At 43.2% G+C, this 22,688-nt stretch overlaps 1 protein-coding gene across 5 annotated transcripts in view; it reads left to right on the top strand.

Annotated features, from left to right (window-relative positions):
* The window catches only part of mtmr4 (myotubularin related protein 4), a 215,379-nt gene that overhangs the window by 145,094 nt on the left and 47,597 nt on the right, over positions 1 to 22,688 (top strand). For all 5 annotated transcript variants that reach the window (XM_060913060.1, XM_060913061.1, XM_060913062.1 and 2 more), the window contains 2 exons: positions 4,862 to 4,978; positions 19,514 to 19,596. In XM_060913060.1, the coding sequence (XP_060769043.1) occupies positions 4,862 to 4,978; positions 19,514 to 19,596 (200 nt within the window). The remainder of the gene's footprint in view (positions 1 to 4,861; positions 4,979 to 19,513; positions 19,597 to 22,688) is intronic.

Raw genomic sequence — 22,688 nt, forward strand, 5'->3', positions numbered from 1 at the left:
ATTAGGAGGTGAGTAAGATGAATGTCCAGAAAACCCACCAGTAATGAAGTCATTAGCGTATGTTCTGTCCCAGCGTCGTCATGATCATATGAAAGCCTTAAAAAAAAATAATAATCAGAAATGGAGCATGTCCAATACTTTTGGATTTTGAGCTTTTTCGTACCTTTTTGGGTTCAGTACAATACAGCAGACCTAATGAACCATTTTGGAAGAAAAGGCATTAAAGCGACAGTGAAATTCTACCTCACGGGCTGAAGCATAAATACTCCTGGGAGGCAGGAAGATGTTTTGGAAATGATGAGATGAAGCAGGTTCTGTGATGATGTAGCAGCCTTATGCTGGAGATGAAAACATTATCTTGCTTGAACACATTTGTCTACCAGACCAGAGTGCGCAGTGATCAAGTCAAGTTTATTCGTGTAGCGCTTTTAACAATAAAAATTGTCGCAAAGCAGCTTTACAGAATTTGAACGACTTGAGCTGATTTTGTCCCTAATCTATCCCCACTGAGCAAGCCTGTGGCGAGGGTGGCAAGGAAAAACTCCCTCAGATGACATGAGGAAGAAACCTCGAGAGGAACCAGACTCAAAAGGGAACCCATCCTCATTTGGGCAACAACAGACAGCATGACTATAACATTAACAGTTTTAACATGAAGTCAGTTTCGTTGATGTTATAAACTCTTCACTGATGGAAACTTGAGTGCAAAACTGTTCATGACAACTGCAGTCCTAAAGTTAGCAAGTCAACTGTAGTCCTCAGCCATAAAGGCATTACTGTAAGAGTCCAGAGCGTCCTCCAGGTGTGACCCTCAACTGTCCTCATGGGGCCGTCCTCTACAGGAGCGATGCGATAAAACTCCGACCGGACACAGGGCACCAGGATGGATCAAGCAGGTCCGAGGGGCAGTTGTGTTTTTGATAACATTTCCCAACAAGTGTAGTGTGTGTGTGTGTGTGGGACCAGAAAGTTCTCTTTGGTCAGCTTCTGCACGTAAACCCAATGGCCAATAAAAGATGCACTGAAACTTCAATCTCGCTACGGTTAAAGTAGCCGTAATAAGATGCAGGAAAAGATGCGCACCATTGTATGATGAGAAACGAACGAACTTGGGTATTTGTGTTAACTGGACAGAGGACGTGACCTTTTAGTACTTGATACCAGTGTTGTAGTCGAGTCACTAAACCTCAGGTCCAAGTCCAGTCTCGAGTCCCTGGTGTTCAAGTCCAAATCATTAAAGAAAATTCTGAGTCGAGTCCAAGACTCCAACCGCACCATTTGACAGTGGCTGTTTTAGCGCCGTTAGCATTAGTTTGTTCCTGAACAAGTGAACATGTGTTCTTTTTGTCAGCGAGTGTGAAGTATTCGGTCAGAGATGGTTGGGAGACGGATGTGAGTGCAGAAGGTGTGTTTATTAATACAAGTGAAGACCCATGAACGGCAGGCAAAACAGTGAAACGGGCAATAGGTCGAGCGAGGCACAAACGGGCTATCGTAGACTCGGCAGGATCAAAGACGAGAAACAGGAAATCGGGGATCAGGGAACCAAACAAGGAAGTAAGGCTTGGTAATGTCAGCAATGCAACTCAATACTTCGCAAAGTAAGTGTTTTTCAAGTCTTTTTATACAGGTGCGTTGATTGCGTGCGAGTCATTTATGGCACACGCGCTGTCCGGAGCGCGCCCAAGAGTCTGTCTGATGCACGCAAGTGTGGCGCAGCAAATTATGGGCAGCGGAGACTATATAAATCGCTTGAATGTTTAAAGGTGGGTGGGTGGATGTGGGGTGATCGAGTAGCTGGTGCTTGTGGACATCTCTGCACGGTTTAAATGCTGTGAAGATGTCTTCTCAAGCGTATTGTATTATATGAAAGGGCAGAAGATCCTCCACTTGCTTGCATTATTCGCTATGAAGTGCGTCCAGATCGCAATCGTTTTGTTTTCGGAGCGCAATAATGTAGACTAGGTTTACGTCAAAGTATAAACATGCTTTCAGGTTTTGTTACTGGAGCATTAAAGTACAACCCTGATTCCAAAAAAGTTGGGACAAAGTACAAATTGTAAATAAAAACGGAATGCAATGATGTGGAAGTTTCAAAATTCCATATTTTATTCAGAATAGAACATAGATGACATATCAAATGTTTAAACTGAGAAAATGTATCATTTAAAGAGAAAAATTAGGTGATTTTAAATTTCATGACAACAACACATCTCAAAAAAGTTGGGACAAGGCCATGTTTACCACTGTGAGACATCCCCTTTTCTCTTTACAACAGTCTGTAAACGTCTGGGGACTGAGGAGACAAGTTGCTCAAGTTTAGGGATAGGAATGTTAACCCATTCTTCTCTAATGTAGGATTCTAGTTGCTCAACTGTCTCAGGTCTTTTTTTGTCGTATCTTCCGTTTTATGATGCACCAAATGTTTTCTATGGGTGAAAGATCTGGACTGCAGGCTGGCCAGTTCAGTACCCGGACCCTTCTTCTACGCAGCCATGATGCTGTAATTGATGCAGTATGTGGTTTGGCATTGTCATGTTGGAAAATGCAAGGTCTTCCCTGAAAGAGGCGTCGTCTGGATGGGAGCATATGTTGCTCTAGAACCTGGATATACCTTTCAGCATTGATGGTGTCTTTCCAGATGTGTAAGCTGCCCATGCCACACACATTAATGCAGCCCCATACCATCAGAGATGCAGGCTTCTGAACTGAGCGCTGATAACTCAGGTCGTCCTTCTCCTCTTTAGTCCGAATGACACGGCGTCCCTGATTTCCATAAAGAACTTCACATTTTGATTCGTCTGACCACAGAACAGTTTTCCACTTTGCCACAGTCCATTTTAAATGAGCCTTGGCCCAGAGAAGACGTCTGCACTTCTGGATCATGTTTAGATACGGCTTCTTCTTTGAACTATAGAGTTTTAGCTGGCAACAGCGGATGGCACGGTGAATTGTGTTCACAGATGATGTTCTCTGGAAATATTCCTGAGCCCATTTTGTGATTTCCAATACAGAAGCATGCCTGTATGTGATGCAGTGCCGTCTAAGGGCCCGAAGATCACGGGCACCCAGTATGGTTTTCCAGCCTTGACCCTTACGCACAGAGATTCTTCCAGATTCTCTGAATCTTGTGATGATATTATGCACTGTAGATGATGATGTGTTCAAACTCTTTGCAATTTTACACTGTCGAACTCCTTTCTGATATTGCTCCACTATTTGTCGGCGCAGAATTAGGGGGATTGGTGATCCTCTTCCCATCTTTACTTCTGAGAGCCGCTGCCACTCCAAGATGCTCTTTTTATACCCAGTCATGTTAATGACCTATTGCCAATTGACCTAATGAGTTGCAATTTGGTCCTCCAGCTGTTCCTTTTTTGTCCCTTTAACTTTTCCAGCCTCTTATTGCCCCTGTCCCAACTTTTTTGAGATGTGTTGCTGTCATGAAATTTCAAATGAGCCAATATTTGGCATGAAATTTCAAAATGTCTCACTTTCGACATTTGATATGTTGTTGATGTTCTATTGTGAATACAATATCAGTTTTTGAGATTTGTAAATTATTGCATTCCATTTTTATTTACAATTTGTACTTTGTCCCAACTTTTTTGGCATCGGGGTTGTAAATAAGCTAGGGATCGAATACTTCTATGCGTATCGATGCATCCCTCATCCTGTCCAATGAAAAGGTCTGTTGGAGAACTTGAAGGTTGTGTACGTTTCTCCAGCACTTTCCATTGATTTTTTTTTTTTTTTTGATTCTACGTTTCCACTCTTGCGTGGCTTCATGTTTTTTAAATCTATCCAGTGGTGGTTGAAAAAAATTTATTTGAACCAATCCCAACCACATGTTTCTCAGGCACACTAAACTCCGTTGCAAACGTACACAGGAGCTTCTGAACAGCGCCAGGCGCTCAACACAAGCGCGTCTTTGTTTAGTCTGCACTTTATTGCCTCCTGCGTCTGAGGTAACCCGTTCTGCGCACACAGCGCTGAAGCACTCTACTGTTCAGAGGGTTTTGAAAGCAGCCCTGGTTTCTTAACACCATGCCAACCGGACCTCATGGGTATAGCCTTGAGATCCTGTTTACTCAGGCTGTGGATGGATGATGCCATCGGGGCACCAGTCTCGCAACCCGCTGGCAAGGATGGAGTCACGTAAGGGGTGAAGTAGAACCAGATCCACTAAACTCGCAAGGAGGGATGGATTTACTTTATAGTCTGAACGAATGTCTGTTTCCTAACTTGAGCTTGATGGCAATTAAATATTGTTCTCCTTCCTTCGAAGCAGGATGTTCAGAATCCTCAGGTTTTATGATTTCGCAAAGTGTCAGACTCTGTATATGTGGGTTTGTTGTTTTGAAATACTGCACTTAGTTAGGAGGATGACTGTGGGAATGCAGTAGGCGTTCTTTCCGAGCTGTTGCTAAAATACACCCCGTTGTGGTATTCTGCCCTTTTCTTTTTCTCCGTGATTTAGAACGGTGAAGATTGGCTTGGTTCTGCATGGCGTAAAAGGGTAACCAAGTGTCTCGTGTAGGCTTGTCGGTTTGAAGGTTAAAGGTGCAGTTTGATGCGTTTTTAAGTCTTTCGGCACTTGTTTTAAAAACGGATTTGCACAGAGTACTAGATTAGTTCCTTATCTGAGACTCGAGTTTACATTTTCTGGCCTGGATGTTGGCTCCGCCCCCAGTTGAAGTGGCTGCTTAGCTAGCCGGGCCGCTTTTTCTTTAAAAGGAAACTCAAAAGGCGCCTTTAGGTTTTACAGAAAGAGCGGGGTTAGACATCGGAATGGGGTTGCAGTTAAGTGTGAAATGTTCCAGACTACCGCTTTAATGTGTGTGTTTTTTGTGTGTTGCAGGTGCCTTTTCCAGCTCTCCAAGGCGAAGGGGTGGAGTTTCTCGGCCGCGCCGATGACGCAATCATCGCCATCTCGAACTACAGATTGCATATTAAGTTCAAAGACTCGATTATCAATGTAAGAGCCTCACACACAGGCCCACGACTGCACGGTTAGATCAATCATCTGGCGTGTTTACTGCTTGTGGAGCAGATTTGATCTTTTCCTTTGAGAAGAAAAAGGCGAGGCTTCATTCATTTGGACACGGCGCGCGCTGAAATACGAGCACGCACATTTTCGTATTACTTTGAAGTCAAATTTCAATTTGGCCTTGAAGGGGAAATAAAATTGCAGCCAAATTGTAATTTTGCTCACCATGCTGTCAGCTCCACTGAGCTCTACGTAAAAATCTGGAGAGCTCCGAGCCTGTTCCCCGCTGTGGAGACGAGTGAAGCCATCTGGTCGCCATCTTGCCACTCAGATCACGTGTATTTGACCGACGTGTTAAAGCGTCATATCCGATCAAATTTGCCCCAAGAAAGGCATCTCCTAACTTTTTTTCCCTTCATTACCTCCTCTTTTTTTTCCCTCAGCTTAACCCACATTCCTTACATATCTTTATAGCGCTCACTTTTTTTTTTTTAAACAGCTCTCTTGCTCGGGCGGCACGGTGGTGTAGTGGTTAGCGCTGTCGCCTCACAGCAAGAAGGTCCGGGTTCGAGCCCCGTGGCCGATGAGGGCCTTTTTGTGTGGAGTTTGCATGTTCTCCCCGTGTCCGCGTGGGTTTCCTCCGGGTCCTCCGGTTTCCCCCACAGTCCAAAGACATGCAGGTTAGGTTAACTGGTGACTCTAAATTGACCGTAGGTGTGAATGTGAGTGTGAATGGTTGTCTGTGTCTATGTGTCAGCCCTGTGATGACCTGGCGACTTGTCCAGGGTGTACCCTGCCTTTCGCCCGTAGTCAGCTGGGATAGGCTCCAGCTTGCCTGCGACCCTGTAGAAGGATAAAGCGGCTACAGATAATGAGATGAATGAGATGAGCTCTCTTGCTACTATAATAATTTTTACAGAGATTTCAGTTTTTCTTTTATACAGAGCATCTTTCTCTTTCATACATTTCTTCTTCCTATCCATTTATTTGTCATTATACCAACACAAAGGCTGTACAATACTTCGTTTCTATTTAGGGCAGTTGTTGAAACAGGATTGTTTTCCATTTTCACTTCATTTTCACGGTCATCGTGTTTCAACAGTATTTATTGGTCGCACAATTCACGGTTTAATAATAATGCAGCTTGCGACCAATAAATACTGTTGAGACGTGACAACTGTGAGAACGAAGTGAAAATGGCAAATAACCTGAGAAAATAATCCTGTTTCAACAACTGTCCTAAATAGAAACGAAGTATTGTACAGCCTTTGTGTTGGTATAATGATAAATAAATGGATAGGAAGAAGAAATGTATGAAAGGGAAAGATACTCTGTATAAGGGAAACTGAAATAATTATAGTAGTAAAAGAGCCGTTTAAAAAAAAAAATGATCAGGGACTGGGGGGGAATAGGTACCCTATGGGTCCATGTGGCTCCTGCTTATAAATAAAATAGTTTTCTGATCCCATGTCCATACAGTAAATATACATGTTATTAATGATCCTCGCCTCATCTCTTGCAAGCATCACCAAGCTGTGAGCAGCATCAGGGCTTGGAGTGTTGTGTTTACTGCGTTTTGTTCAAAATACAGCGCTGTGAACTATATTTTCAAAATAGTAAGAAAGCACTTGTTCATGAATCGTCTTACAAGCATTGTTTAGTACTAATGAGCACATTTTTGGTTTCACAAGTGTAGTGTCAAGACTCCTTTAAAAAAATAAAAAATTTAAAGCGAACAGCAGAAGTTTGATAGCCTGGGCCCGCCCATCCTAAGCGTGACGCAACACGAGGGCCTGTTGCGAGCTTAGTCTGGCCAGGCAAGCTATCTACAGCTCTTCCAAGCTCCCGAAAAATCGGGAGCCAATCAACTTTGAGCATCTCCAACGGTCCTGGGTAGAGGCGTGTTCAAGGCACTGACGTAGTAGAACTGCGACCGGAAGCCATAGATTGTTTACAGAATCTATGCCGGAAGCGCTTCATTCACTAGAAACATTACGAACATGGAGCAAATTCTCATTGAAAACGGAGCAAAGAGCAGCCCTGGAGGTATTTATTGAAAGGAAGGACGTTTTCGCCTTGCTCCCGACCGGCTTCGGTAAGAGTTTAATCTACCAGTTAGCCCCGTCGCGTCACATACGTCAGAGGAAAGAGTGATGCGATTGGTTTAAGCTTCGTCACAGCCTTTTCTGGCTTCGACCAGTAGCAAACTGGGGCATTTCAGGGAGGCGGGTCAACCACGCGCTTTGGGAAACGGTTGGGCTTAATATCTTTGCCAGACCAAATGCTCGCAGAGCTTTGAAGTAGCGTTAGCCAGGCTAGAAGTTTGATATCGGCTTCTTAAAATATCTGCCAAAAACCTTTCATTTGACCTGTCAGAAGGACCAAACAAAAGCTGCGATAATCAAAAGGTACATTTTCTTCAAATAAACACCACTTGCTTGATATCGAATCAATAGCCTCGGCGAACCACGAGGTGAATTTCGTTTATCTTTTTATCTGCCGATTATCTTCCGATACGACGAAGTTCCTCTTATTTAGTTTCTGATTGGTGCTGAAGTTTATCAAGAAGTAGAACGGGTAATTGAACTTAATCAGTGCTGATTGGTTACGAAGTTTCGCTATTGTTACATTCGTACATCACAATGACACAGTGCCTACTGCCTCGCTTTGCCTCTATGAGGCAGTAGCCACAAAAATGAACGGTGAAGGGGCGCACTATAAAGAGATATGCAAGGAATGGTGGGGGGGTTAGTTGAGAAAATAAGAGGAGGTAATACTTTTCTTGGGGCAAATTTGATCGGATACAGCGGTTTAACACACAAGCCAGATACACGTGATGTGAGTGGTAAGATGGCGGCCAGATGGTTTCTCTCATCTCTACAGCAGAGAATGGGCTACGAGCTCTCCAGGTTTTTTATTTTTTATATAGAGCTCAGCGGTCTGCTCCCTTTCCTCTGGAGAGCAAGAGTTTTAAGAAAGAAAGAGGGGAAAAAAAACTGAGCTAAAATTGACCTTGTCTGCTAATTGGTTTCGAAGTTTTTATTTCTTATCGAAATTGATCTCGAAACCCAGTGTGTTGCTGATAAGGTCAGAATCTACTAAAATGGCCGAGGGACAGCTCTACTCCTTTAGGCTCGTTATAAAAATGACCAGATGTAGAAACGCGCTCCTCTCGGGTAGGCAGGTGGCTAGTTAACTGCTAGCAAACTAGCTGGCATTCATCGCACGAGAAGGATTTCAGTATCCGAGTCTCGGTTTGCATCATGTTTTCAACCTCTAAAACACACCATGGCAACACAATCTGTTGTGTTTTACCAATAATTATGAATGTGCTGTTATGTCACGCTTAGCTCGCTAGCTTGGCAAGCAGCTTCTCTAGTAGTAATACAGGGTCACTGGCATGAAGCAGAAGTTGAATTAGATTAGCGTTTTCTGCTGTATACACGCACACGTGCGCGTCAAAATGGGGACATGTACATTTTTAATTAAGATGTAGTTACTGTATTTTTTTTGGCGGTCCGGTTTCCATCAAATCCTGCGCTCTGATTGGCTGGCGAGCGGGTCCGTATCCTATGATACAGACCCCGGTTATGGACCTCTGGTGACTCGCTCGTTCACAACAGCAGAAAACATAGAATTTTTTTTGGCAACTTATTTTTAAAAAAAAATTATAAGATTATCAAAAATCTTATAAATTTTTGGCCGCATTTCTCAGGAGAATAGATAGCATTAATTTTACAGCATGGATAGCGATAACGACAGTGTTCACAGCGAAAGCGAGTTTTACTACCCTGAGGAAGAAGAAATAAAAGAAAACATTTCAGGAGAAAGCTAAAAACCTCTAACTTGCTAACGCCGAGCAAAAACATGGCTGAATCCTGAATGACTGATTTGTTTTTTGTATAAATAGGGGACTACATAAGCAGCAAAATGTAGTCCCCCCCCCCCCCCCCCCCCCCGGCCATGGAAGTGCACTTGTATACCGAGGAGGAAGCAATTTGCATTACAGCCGTGAATGAGGATTCAAAATGGTGGCTCGGCTCGGTTTTCCCTTTCGGGCGCTCTCGTTTTCTGTTAGAATTTGGTAAAGAAAAAAATAAATATATTATTTACCAGCTTAAGGTCGGTCCGTATGGTGAAATACCGTGACCTCGGCCTTGAATACTGACCTCGGTCCAGAGGGCCTCGCTCAGTACTTTCAAGACCTCGGTCATGGTATTTCACGATACGGACCTCCCAGCTGGTAAATATATTTAACCGCATAAGAATATTAGAAAAGCACCCACTGTAATTTTTCTAACTCTTCTCCCCCCCCAACTAGATTGTCACCTCAGCCTCATTAGGGTTTTTATAACCTTGTATGGACTTCCTGTGGTTCGGGCACAAAAACCCAGTTTGTCAGTGTGTGTGTGGGAGAGGCGGATGTAAATGCAGATATGTTAAATAATGCACAGTGCGATATGAGCATAAAGTGCGTGAAACGCACACAGCAGGCCAAGCAGTCTGAAACAGCAGGCAAAGTTATAATCGAGGAAACGGGCAGGAGGTCAATCGAGGCGCGGACAGAATATCAGAGGCAAAACTATACAAGCTCAAGGGACGAGAAACAGGAGTCGAAAAACCAGGAGGTCAACAAGAACAGGGAGAGGAAACAAGGCTCAGTAAGGCACACTCGACGCAGCGTAATACTTCACATCGTCCTTGCATGGGCGCGGTCCTTAAATAGCCCAAACATAATTCATTGATTAAAGACGGGTGTTAACAGCGTGCGTGCCAGAGCTCGTTAGGCGCGTGCGCAGCCCGAGGCATGCCTTCAGGTGCACTGATGCAGTTCTGTGCAGTCGCACTGGAAAGCATGCTGTAGCTGACAGTGTAGCTGCAGTCTTTTTAGTTGCGAATTACGAGTATTTCCTCTTGTGTTAATAATTCGTCGTTGAAACGAGCAAAACTTTCCTCCTTCTTTCGACGTGAAGAGAGGTAAGCAATATATATATATATATATATATATATATATATATATATATATATATATATATATATTAGGGCTGTAACGATATGCGAATCGAAATCGCGATACGCAGAGCCACGATCCGTATCGCGATACAAGAAGGCAGAATCGCGGTACACCCTTTCAAACTTCTCCTCAGCCCAAAAACAGAGGTGCTTCCAAACTTCAATTTATGAATACTTTACTTTTTATTTAAATTACATTTTAAACTTACTTAAATTACTTTTATTTTTTATATCTATTAGTAAGTCGTTTTTTCGCCGACCTGCGACAATCTTCTGCGAGTCACGCAACGTCCACACTCGCCACTGGCAGAGCATTCATTTCTTTTAAGCGGTCGCCATTCTGGTTGCGACGCGGGGAGCGAATCTGTAAACAAGCAGCTCATTGGCTGGCTACGTGTGCCACAAGCCAATCACAATCACTTGACCGGAAAGGCATGCAGTGTTGCCAGATTGGGCGGGTTTAGGTGCTTTTTGGCTGGTTTTGAACATATTTTGGGGTGGAAAACGTTAGCAATATCTGGCAACACTGAAGGCATGTCTGCTTGGGCGGAAGCCTTCTGCGGCAGTTACATTTTGACACGCGAGCAATGTTTCACCATAAAAGTTCCGTAATTTCCATCTGTTTTCCGCGATCACAGAAAATCATTGGCCCTATGAGAGTGACAGTGAGAGAGCCATCCCCCCCCCCCAAAAAAAAAATCTTAACGGATTTACACGATTTGGAAAAATGACTTTTTCAGAACCGAAAAAAACAGAACTTCCGGCTCAACAGTATTATTTTGAGAAATAAAACAGTCTTTGGATATACATTTGTTCATTTTTGCATACATATTACTCATTCTCTGCAGTGGTCTGAATTATTTGTTATTAAATAGTTAATGTAAGTAAGTAAATGTTAATAAGTCAAATTTACTACTTTAAAAAAACATTTTAAAAAAAATCGTGGGCGTATCGAATCGTGGGTCAAAAATCGCGATTCGAATCGTGAGTTGGGTGTTACAGCCCTTTTTTTTATATATATATATATATATATATATATATATATATATATATATATATATATAATATACACACACACGTTCAAAAGTTTGGGGTCACTTTGAAATGTCCTTATTTTTGAAAGAAAAGCACTGTTCTTTTCAATGAAGATCACTTTAAACTAATCAGAAATCCACTCTATACATTGCTAATGTGGTAAATGACTATTCTAGCTGCAAATGTCTGGTTTTTGGTGCAATATCTCCATAGGTGTATAGAGGCCCATTTCCAGCAACACTCACTCCAGTGTTGTAATGGTACAATGTGTTTGCTCATTGCCTCAGAAGGCTAATGGATGATTAGAAAACCCTTGTACAATCATGTTAGCACAGCTGAAAACAGTTGAGCTCTTTAGAGAAGCTATAAAACTGACCTTCCTTTGAGCAGATTGAGTTTCTGGAGCATCACATTAATTTGTGGGGTCGATTAAATGCTCAAAATGGCCAGAAAAATGTCTTGACTATATTTTCTATTCATTTTACAACTTATGGTGGTAAATAAAAGTGACTTTTCACGGAAAACACAAAATTGTCTGGGTGACCCCAAACTTTTGAACGGTCAAAGTTGCATTTTGTGGCTTCGAAGCAAGTTTTAGTGCTGTTTCTAGAACACATCATCAAGAAAACGTGGAAGAAACAGCAATAATGGAAGAGCCGGTTTCTAAGCTGCCTAAAACTAGCAATGGTAATTATATTTTTTGACATAATGTACTCAGGCTGCCGGTCAGTGTGCGACCTCCCCTTTGAAAAATCCTAGCTACGCCCCTGCTCTGATATAAAAAGGTCTCTCATGGCACTCCAGAGGGTAAATGAGGTCATGTTGTGCTCTTTCGCTCTGGAACAGTCTGTGTTTTCCGATAACCAGCTTTGGGAAATTATGCAGGCTTTCCTGTTTCCTCTAAAGAGTACCTGTGAATCGAACTTCAATTTCCACGGTGTTCAGTTTCAGCCAAGACTTGTGTGTCCATTCCTGCTCTTGTGCCGAAATGGATTAAATCATGCACTGGGTATAATGGCTATGGTTACTTCTCATGACAGGTCATTGTCATGCCAAACCTAACAGCATATTCATTATTTTGTCATTTTTGACATGACACGAAGTCGAGCTCCTCAGTGTACTTTTTTTTTCTATTTTTTTTCCCTTTCTGCGCATCACTGACTCCCAGAGGCAAAGACAGTTTGATAATCCTGACGTGGCACCAGACCAGTCTGTTCAGTGTCAACCTCGACAGCACATCCCTTTTTTTTTAAATTTTTTTTATTTAGACATTTTAAATACCAGGATCGGCTCAGCCAAAAATTACCCTCCACACAGGTTGCGTCAGGTGGACCTTGGCTGAGTGACTGCATCCTGTTTTGATCTGATTGGCTACACTGAGCTTGGTGTGTGTGTGGGGGTGGGTGTGAGCGAGCATGTTCTACTGAACACATTGGGTGCTAGGCCTGAGATCGTACGTAATACGCCATCGTCCTATCATGGTGCCGAGCTATTGCTGGCTGACTGTAGTATCGCCTGTCGCGCTTGGGGGGCGTGGCCAGATGTGTATATAATGCATGTCCCGTACACTTCATGTAATTACAGCGGGGCGGGGCCGGGCGCTTGTTGGCTGTAGTTGCTAGTCATGAGTGGGTGTTTTATTTAAAAAAAAAAAAGTTAAAGGATATACACAGAACCTTTTTATTTTTAAATACATTTCTGAGTGGATAGTACAGTATCTCCATCCTTCACTCTTGTATGCTGCATAAATGGGAATAAAAAAAATATTTGAGAGTTAAAGGTCCTAGGCAATCATTGGAGGTGAAACGTAGAATATCAACTTCATTGTCTAGAAGAATGACCCAAAAAGCAAATTCAATCTTCTTAGTGTCTAATTTGCACCCTAAAATTTAATAAAACGGTTAAAGTATACTGTTTTGGCCAATTTCCGAAGGTTTCTTTACAACTCACTTGTGTGCACTTTCACCGCCAGGGGACCGTCGTCGTGTCGTCATTCAAGCCAAGCAGACTGGGAGCAGCTAAACACAGACCTGCTCACAGTCTGACCACACGTGTACGGACTTTGGTCGTGAGAGGTTGTGTAAAATGTCTGATAGCAATTTTGAAGTCGGAACTCAGACGGCTGGTCCACTCATTCTCCATTTTCTCCATACGGGGTACTCCGCCATTACTGCTCAGCTCAGGCAATTACTAAAACCCGCGACGGGATAGGACGTCACCGGTTTTAGCAACAACCGCAGGGAGGTCACTGCCCGAGCGATAATGTCATGTCCCGTTCCGTCCTGGGTTTTACCAACAACCCTCGTCTCACGCTCCGGGAGAACTGGTACAACTGAGCTTGCTTTCCTTTTCTTGTAGTTTTATTTAATTGTTGGTACTGCACCCTCTTTCAATACGGGCTTATAGCCAATGCTCCTCAACAGATCAGGGGTCTCATATGAGTCTTCAGTAAAACGTGCAGAGCAGAGAGGAGACCACTTTGTAGGCGCCCAATGTGCGCGTGAACCACTCGCAAAACGCATCCAAATCTTTGCATTTTGAAAGTTCTTGGGCCGTGAATGCAACATAAATCCACCTCCTGTTGTGTTGCTGCACCCGCCAGCAACACATCTACGTAGCATGGCGATAAATTGGCTCAAAATGGAAGCTCAAAGTTGCAGTCAGCTGTGTTTTTAGTATAGCGGAAATGGCGATGAGACCGGTAGACTTCCTGCGGTGACGTCACGGACAGCAAGGTCAATCACTCAGACCACTACCTATATGAATAACCCTTCAAAAAAGTGCGACTTATAGTCCGGTGCGACGTATATATGTTTTTTTCGTCTTCATAATGCATTTTTTGGCTGATGCGACTTAAACTCCGGAGCGACGTATAGTCCGGAAAATACGGTACTTGTCGTTGTCAAAAAATTATGTTTGATATATCATTTCGAAGCTAAAAGATTTCTCTGTCTAGTCATGTTGTCATGAAATATATTGTATTTTATGCCAAAGAATAGATCCAATGGTGGAATGGCACTTTAAAAGAAATGCCTCCTTCACACTTGCAGGGTTTTTTTTTTCAGGTTTTTTTTTTTTTAATAATACACTTATGTGGAGCATCTGCTAAACAAATTGCTGTCGAAGCTGTTTCTATAGAATAAACTTTGCAGTCAGCGTTCCCGTGAAACCTGCTGTTATAGAAAACTTGTCAACAACATCTGATCGATCAGGAATTCACCAGCGCCGTGACCATAAAATGTACTGTTGAGCGTGTTGGTGTGAATTTATGCACTGGTATGCACCGATTCCAACCCCCATACGTACGTACAGACGGACAGAACACGCGTTTACCCACTTTTCTCCAAGTGCATCTAGGTGCGAGTCAAGGTCATAAGACAGGAAGAACTTTTCTTACTTTTATTTCATGGTGTGTTTACACTCATCCTCACCGTTGCATGGTCTTTCCATTTAGTTTTTTTTTTCTTTCTTCGTTTCTTAATTTCTCCCTCTTTTTTTTAACCCGCTCTTGTCTTCCATTTTTATTTTCTCACTTGCCTTCTTTCTTTTTCTTTCTCCCTTTCTGTCTCTGTCTGTGTCCTGCTGGTGTGGTAGATGTACCCAGGTGTGGACACTGAGATCTCTGTGAGTACTTTGCACTCATCAGCCCCTTTTTCATTTATCCTTTCATTCCATTTCTTTCCAGCCTTTTATTTATTTATGGGTTTTTTTTTTTTTGGTCCTTTAAAGGAACAGTCCACCGTACTTCCATAATGAAATATGCGCTTATCTGAATTGAGACGAGCTGCTCCGTACCTGTCCGAGCTTTGCGCGACCTCCCAGTCAGTCAGACGCAGTCAGACGCGCTGTCACTCCTGTTAGCAATGTAGCTAGGCTCAGCATGGCCAACGGTATTTTTTGGGGCTGTAGTTAGATGCGACCAAACTCTTCCGCGTTTTTCCTGTTTACATAGGTTTATATGACCAGTGATATGAAACAAGTTCAGTTACACAAATTGAAACGTAGCGATTTTCTATGCTATGGAAAGTCCGCACTATAATGACAGGCGTACTAACACCTTCTGCGCGCTTCGGCAGCGCATTGATATCTGAGCTCCGTATCAATGCGCTGCCGAAGCGCGCAGAAGGTGTTAGTACGCCTGTCATTATAGTGCGGACTTTCCATAGCATAGAAAATCGCTACGTTTCAATTTGTGTAACTGAACTTGTTTCATATCACTGGTCATATAAACCTATGTAAACAGGAAAAACGCGGAAGAGTTTGGTCGCATCTAACTACAGCCCCAAAAAATACCGTTGGCCATACTGAGCCTAGCTACATTGCTAACAGGAGTGACGGCGCGTCTGACTGCGTCTGACTGACTGGGAGGTCGCGCAAAGCTCGGACAGGTACGGAGCAGCTCGTCTCAATTCAGATAAGAGCATATTTCATTATGGAAGTACGGTGGACTGTTCCTTTAAACATAGAGGCTGTGTGAAAAGAGCCAGAATTGTCTACTTCTTTTCATAGCCATGTTTATTAGTGTAGAAAGCCAAAACTCTTCCTAGATGAGGTGCTTGTTCACCTCGGTTTCTTTGGTGGGTCTCTTCCCCCCCCCCCCCCCCCCCCCCCCCCCCCACAAAACCCCTTTAAATTAGAAGTGGTGCTTTTAACATTGGCCAATGGGCTCCTACTATAAAGGTTTCAGCTGCATAGTTCGTTTCCTGCTCATGAATTACTACCTGGACCTTGATGGTACTTGAGTTTGGTGCTGGCAGCCTCATTCATATAAACGGAGTTGTTTTTAAAAAAAAAAGAGAGAGAGAATGGAAAAATGAATCTGGACAAGCACAAACACAGCAAGAACATTATGAATGTTTTCCATTGTACGAAGCCGTGATGTAGGGACTTTCTTTGGGGGGTGTTGATGACATTCTTGCAGTGTTTTGTTGTGCAAAATCAAATCGAACCCCCAAGTTCTGTTGGTGTAAAATCAACTGGAACCCAAAGTTCTTTTGATATTTTTGTATAAATTGAGCTAAAAATCCAAGTCCTGTTGGTATAAAGCCCCTAAATTTCTCAGCGAATCAACTAGATCCCCAAATTCTGTTGCTATAAAATCCAATTCCTGCTTTCTGTTGGGATATAATTTACTAGATCCACAAATTTTGGTGGCGTAAAATAGACTAGAATCCCAGATTCTGTTGAAATAAAATCAGCTAGAACCCTCGGGTTTTGTTGGTGTAAAAGCAATTAGCGCCTCATTTTTGTTAGTATAAAATTGTCTAGAACCCTCCATAAGTTTTGTTTGGTGTAAATTGACTGGAAGTACAAATTCTGTTAGTGTCGAGTCGGCGAGAATGCCAAGTTACTACATGTTGGTGGAAAATTAGTTTAACACCCCCACCCACCATGTGCGCGCGCAAAAAAAAAAAGTGATGTAGGTTTCCTGTAAGAACCAGTTTGTGTTTTCACACTTTTTTTTTTTTAATAGCACATTTGAAGACAATGGATATTTAGTCAAAATGCTATACAACAAATCCAAGCCTTTTTTAAAAAAAAAAAAAGTGAAATTGGATAAAATGAAATTAATCTATAAATCAAGTCTCTACGTGTCCTCTGTGTGTAAAAAGTTTTCATTTCATTCATTCAACAGACCCTGCGGGTCCAATTACAGCATTGATTGATTGATTTGATTTAAAATAGGGCTGGGCGATATGGAGGAAAAAAATATCTCGATATTAGTGCTGTCAAAAATGTCGCGTTATTAACGCGTTAACTTGACTCAATTTTAACGGCGATAATTTTTTTATCGCGAGATTAACGCTCTGTGACATGATGTAGGTTTTTCATAAGCTTTTGAAACTGCCAGGAACTTGGAACAGAGACTTTGCTTAGAAAAACTATAGCAGCTAGACTGTAATGCCACGCCCTGCACAGCCAGAGTCCTCTGCCCTCCCCCGAAGAGCCACGGTGCTCGGCTTAGGTTTCGTTTTCCCATTGGCGGCTCCAGCCCCACTTTGCAGTGGCTGTGACGAGATGTGTTATGTTCTGCAATAAAAAAAAAAACATTGGTACAACCAGTGTTCGAACTATGCCGATATTTTCGGGGGGTCCCTTTTTTTCCCTTGGGGGTGCTTGCGCTTGTCTCAGAGCGCGGATCTCCATCGCGCGCTCACTTCGGATATGCAAATGCTTCCCGTTACACACGATTGCTATGTCAATAAACATCATTTTGCCAATATTTTAGAGACCCCCCAACATTTCCCAAATCATGTTTTCAAGGGATTCTCATGTCTGTTTCAGGGGATCTCGGATCCCCCGAGTACCCCCGTAGTTCGAACGGTGAGCAAGCCCATTCACTTTTTTATGCTGATAAGAGAATTACAATGGTTTTTCATGTGACAAAAATGTGCGATTAAATTGCGATTAATCGCGAGTTAACTATGACAGTCGCGACATTAATCGCGATTAAATATTTTAATCGCTTGACAGCACTACTCGATATATTTTTGCTATATCTCGATATATGGTATATAGCTCGACATCTATGCAGGAAAAACAACCCCCAAAAAACAGACACCAAATTCAGCAAGGTGGTTTTTTTTATTGAAGTGCAAACAGGTAGGCAGCCAAGTGCCTAGAGGTAGACAGGTACTAGTAACAAAGTGCTTGTGCACCATTTTTAACATGAATTATCAAACCAAGGAAGTAGTATATTGCCTTATTAAAACCTGAGGGTAGGCAGTTCTTATAAAGTGCGTCTTAAACATTTAAGATAACAAAAAAAACCTCATTTCATAAATAATAATTTGACTTATAGAAATAATACATATTGCCTTCCTTTTCCTTAAAAACAAAACTCAAACTCATCTCACCGCATTAACTGTCAGCCTGGCACACTCCTCGTACAAAAGTTTGTGGTGTACCTGTAAATGGTTGAACAGGTTCGTGGTGCTCGACGCTTTGGTTGCCACCAATTTCTTGCATTCCCGGCAGTAGACCTCTTTCTGTTGTTCGTCCGACGGTTTAAAACCAAAATATCTCCATATAATGGAGCCATTTGTCCTTTTTTTTGGTACGAGTTCTGCCGCCTCCGGGCTTTCTGTGGGCGCCGCCATGTTGAATGAGTTAACACGCCGCCTACACGCGAGGGGAGGGGGTACAAACGCAAGGAGGAGGCGGGGCGGGCAGCACCATAGCACAGTGAAGGAAATTAAGCACAGTGGCGAAATCATATTAATTTAGAGCATTATCTCGATATATATATACGATATGCCAAAATCTTTTTCGTGTTCATAAAACATATCGATATATCGCAAATCTCGATATATCGCCCACCCCTAATTTAAAACCTAAAACTAAGCACTCAAAAATAACATGTGAAACGGTAAACTATAAAATACACAATATAAAAATTTGAGACAAAACAATTATTCATGACTTAAAACGTGAAAAATATACCAAGTAAAATTAAACCATGTATATAGTGGTTTCAGGTAAATCTATATCGTAAAAATACTTGTCCATATCAGACTAAAAAAACCCTTTTCATTAGAATACAATTCTTTTACATTTCATAAGTCAAAGTAGTAAATAAATCGGTCATTTCTGGAGATGGTTACAATTTATCTGCGCCCTAACCAATATACTGTATGATTGCTTCGAATACATGTCCGGCCAAGGGCTGGGCGAAAAAGCTCCATGTGGCGCGACTGTCTAGATGGCACATGCAACAGTATCTCTGATAGCCGACATGGACTTTAAAAAGAGTTTAGAGGGGGCGTCGTGGCTCAGGTGGCTAAGGCGCCATACCATAAATCTGGGGACCCGGGTTCGATTCCGACCCGAGGTCATTTCCCGATCCCTCCCCGTCTCTCTCTCCCACTCATTTCCTGTCCTGTCTCTACACTGTCCTATCCAATAAAGGTGAAAAAAAAAAAAAGCCCAAAAAGAGTTTAGAACTTTGTATAGAAACACGCGATCATAATACTGAGCTTACAGGGGCTGGGGGGTGGGGTTATTATTATTATTATTATTATTTATTTATTTTTTTGCCTTAGATTGTATACAAGCTGTTCGTAGCCCCGGATCTAGTAATGAATTCCACAGTGATGGCCAGGATCCGGTGTAATTTCAGCAGGAAGCCGAGTGCACCGTCTGATTGGTGCCATTCAGAAAAAGGCTCGACTGACCACAGGCAATCCCAGCTCTCATCACGTCTGGCCAATTAAATCTCTTGTTTTTGAAATGCAATTGAAAACGACCAAAATAGAAGACTGTTAGTAGTTCAGTGGAGCAACGTTTCCAGCCGATGCCTGGAAATCAAGGCCAGGACTCGGGGATCTAGAACAGGATTTGATCAGCACAAAATACTCTCTCGCAGTCCGAAGCAGCCTCTTCACATTCCCTCTGATGGTTTCCTGTTTATAGCAAGTTGTTTTTTCCTGTTTGCTAGTTTCATTAACGTGTTCCGTGGCTGTGTTTTTGTTGTAGGTTCCTCTCAGGCTGATTGAAAGCGTAGAGAGCAGAGATATGTTTCAGCTGCACATCATCTGTAAGGACTCCAAAGTAGTGAGGTATGTTTACATGTGCGCGCACACGCATGTCCACCCATCCAGAGTTAGGGATTTACTTGATGCAGAATTCTGAATTTGAAGCTCGAGTGCCACACATGCAAACAAATTATATAATACACACCACAAAGCTTCAAATGTACTAAAACCATGTCAATTGTAGGTTTTAAAGTTTTTATCATAGACATTTTGGCCTGTGAAAACACTTCCCTCGGAATGCTGCACTTACCGTACACTGTAATTCGAATTAGGAATCATTGGATCAGAGAGACGTGATGGCGATCCACGTGTGCAGCATAAACTGCGTTCTGCTCGAGTCATAATGTACACACAAGCAGAATAGTTCATGTACACTAATCAGCCATAACGTTAAAACCAGTGACGGGTGAAGTGAGTGACATTTGATTGTCATTACAATGGCCCCTGCAAAGGGGTGGGATACATTAGGCAGCAAAGGGACCTCAGCTTCCGAAGTGGAGATGTTGGAAGCAGGAAAAATGGGCAGTCATATAAGGATTTGAGTGACTTTAACAAGGCCAAATTGCGATGGCTGGACGACTAGGTCTGAGCATCTCCAAAACCACAGGTCTTGTGGGGTGTTTCTGGTATATTGTGGAAAAAACCTACCAAATGTGGTCCAAGGAAGGACAACCAGTGAACTGGTGATGGGTGCCCAAGGCTCATTGATGTGCATGGAGAGCGAAGGCTAGCCCATCTGGTCAGATCCCACAGAAGAGCTACTGCAGCATAAACTGCTGAAAAGGTTAATGCTGGCTATGATGGAAAGGTATCGGAACACTGATTAGATCTCGGCTTGCTGCATAGCTGCCGGTTAGACTGCCCATGCTGACCCCTGACCACCACCACAAGCACCTTCAATGGGCACGTGAGCATCAGAACTGAACCATTTGAACAATGGAAGAAGGTGACCTGGTCTGATAAGTTGTCTTTTACATCATGTGGATGGCCAGGTGAGTGCATCACTTACCTGGGGAAGAGATGGCACCAGGATGTACTATGGGGGTGTGTGCAAGCTGGTGAAGGCAGTGTGATGTTCTGGGCAATGTTCTGCTGGGAAACCTTGAGTCCTGGCATTTCCTGTGGATGTTACTTTGACATGTACTACCTACCTAAGCGTTGTTGCAGACCAAGTAGTCCCCTTCATGGCAGTGGTATTCCTTAATGACTGTGGCCTCTTCCAGCAGGATAATGCACACTGCGAAAATTGTTCAGGGCCATGATAAGTTAAAAGTCCCTTCCCACGCGGCGCATAGGGCAGTGCTGATCTCAGTTTCCGTAGCCCTCGGCCTCTCGCCTATTACATAGCTAGGGTTACAGCGGAGGGGGGCTAGTCCTCTAGTAACCGCAAGAGTTTGACTCCCCACTCGCATCTGTATTGCAGCGTGCCTTGCCAGACGGCAGTAGGTACCATTTTTATGATGGTCTTTGGTATGACCCGACCATGAGTAGAACTCGCGATCTCCTGATCAAGAGGCGGACATGCTAACCACTAGGCCAACTCGCGGTTCAGGGTCATGACCAGAGTTAAAGGTGTTGGCCTCCAAAGTCCCCAGATCTCTGTCTGATTTGAGCATCTGTGGGATGTACTAGATGAACAAGTCCAATCCATGGAGGCCTCACCTCGCAACTTGCAGGACTTGAAGAATCTGCAGCGAACATCCTTGGTGCCAGATACCACAACACACCTTCAGAGGTCTTGTGGAGCCTATGCCGTGGTACACAATATTTGACAGGTAGTTTTAATGTTGTGCCTGGTCAGTATACTCACCTGTGTACCTTTCTGTATAATAATTAGCTCAATTTACAGTATATAGCGCCTTTCTCACACCCAAGGTCACTTTACAATTGGGGTGTTGGAAAGAGAGGGTCAGGATGTAATTCCAATGGCGTAGCTACCACACTCCTACCAGGCGCACGAAGATAAATCCCACACCGCCTGCACAGCCGCCGCGACATCACCAGGCAACATCATGCCATGGATCCACAACATGAGCGCAGAAGCACCACTACACAGAGCACTGGTATGTCCCAAATCACCTGCACAGCCATTACGATGCCACCGGGCGGTATTACTCGCAACACCGCACCAAGCACAGAAACACTGCCACACAGACTGCTGGACAACCTTGATGATAAGAGCACTATGAGCTCACTGCAGTCCACAGCGAGGAGCACAGGCATCACCCATGGTGCACCAAGGCCTGCAGGAAACGGACGCCCAAAACTGGGTCCGGAGCTACACCGCAACCGGCGGAGAAAACACTCGAGCAAAAAACAAACATCAAACCCAAAGAAAAATGAAAAGCTCCAGTGAGAAGCAGCAGCCAAAACGCACGCGGCGTACTCTCAACCGGAAACGGAAATTTGTATATCTGGACAATTGAGTCTCTTTTTACAATGTAAAATTTCCAAAACTATTCATAAAAAGCTCGTTTCCCCCTACCCCATAGACAGCTCTCTAGTCTTCATATTGGTTTATCCTTTTTAACAACAAATGCAGCCTTCACAGGCAAAACCCAGGGCTCAGTCCAAGAGTTAGATATTCAGAGCTATTAATTGTTTAAACATCCACTGGGTGGGTTCATTTTCTAAGCTGTTTAACACCTCTAGATGTAAATATCAGGACATCTTTCTTCTTCTGGCTGCTCCCGATTAGGGGTCGCCACAGCGGATCTTTCGTCTCCATTGCTCCCTGTCTTCCGCATCCTTCTCTACCACACCTGCCACTTTCATGTCCTCTCTCACCACATCCATGTATGTAAATATCAGGACGTGAAGGCTGAAATTCTGACCCGTCATCTCGCATTCATCTTTTGAGCCCGAACCCAGATGTTTTCAGTGTATAGCAAAAGAATTAGCCTTGCTGTTCCAAAAGAAAGCGCTGCCTGCCACTGTGGCTGTTGGCTTTTCCCCGAAACATTCTTTCCTAGTCATGCTTGTCTCAAATCAAACTGACACTTTTTAAAAAAATATCTGCTTTCAAGCGGGTTTGTACATGAGGTTTGAAAAATCCAAACGCCAACTGTTTTGTCGAGAAACACAAAGGCGTCTCAAATGGGCAGTCTGCGACATGG

The sequence above is a fragment of the Neoarius graeffei genome, chromosome 28 (assembly GCF_027579695.1).
Source record: "Neoarius graeffei isolate fNeoGra1 chromosome 28, fNeoGra1.pri, whole genome shotgun sequence".
In the NCBI taxonomy this organism is placed as follows: Eukaryota; Metazoa; Chordata; class Actinopteri; order Siluriformes; family Ariidae; genus Neoarius; species Neoarius graeffei.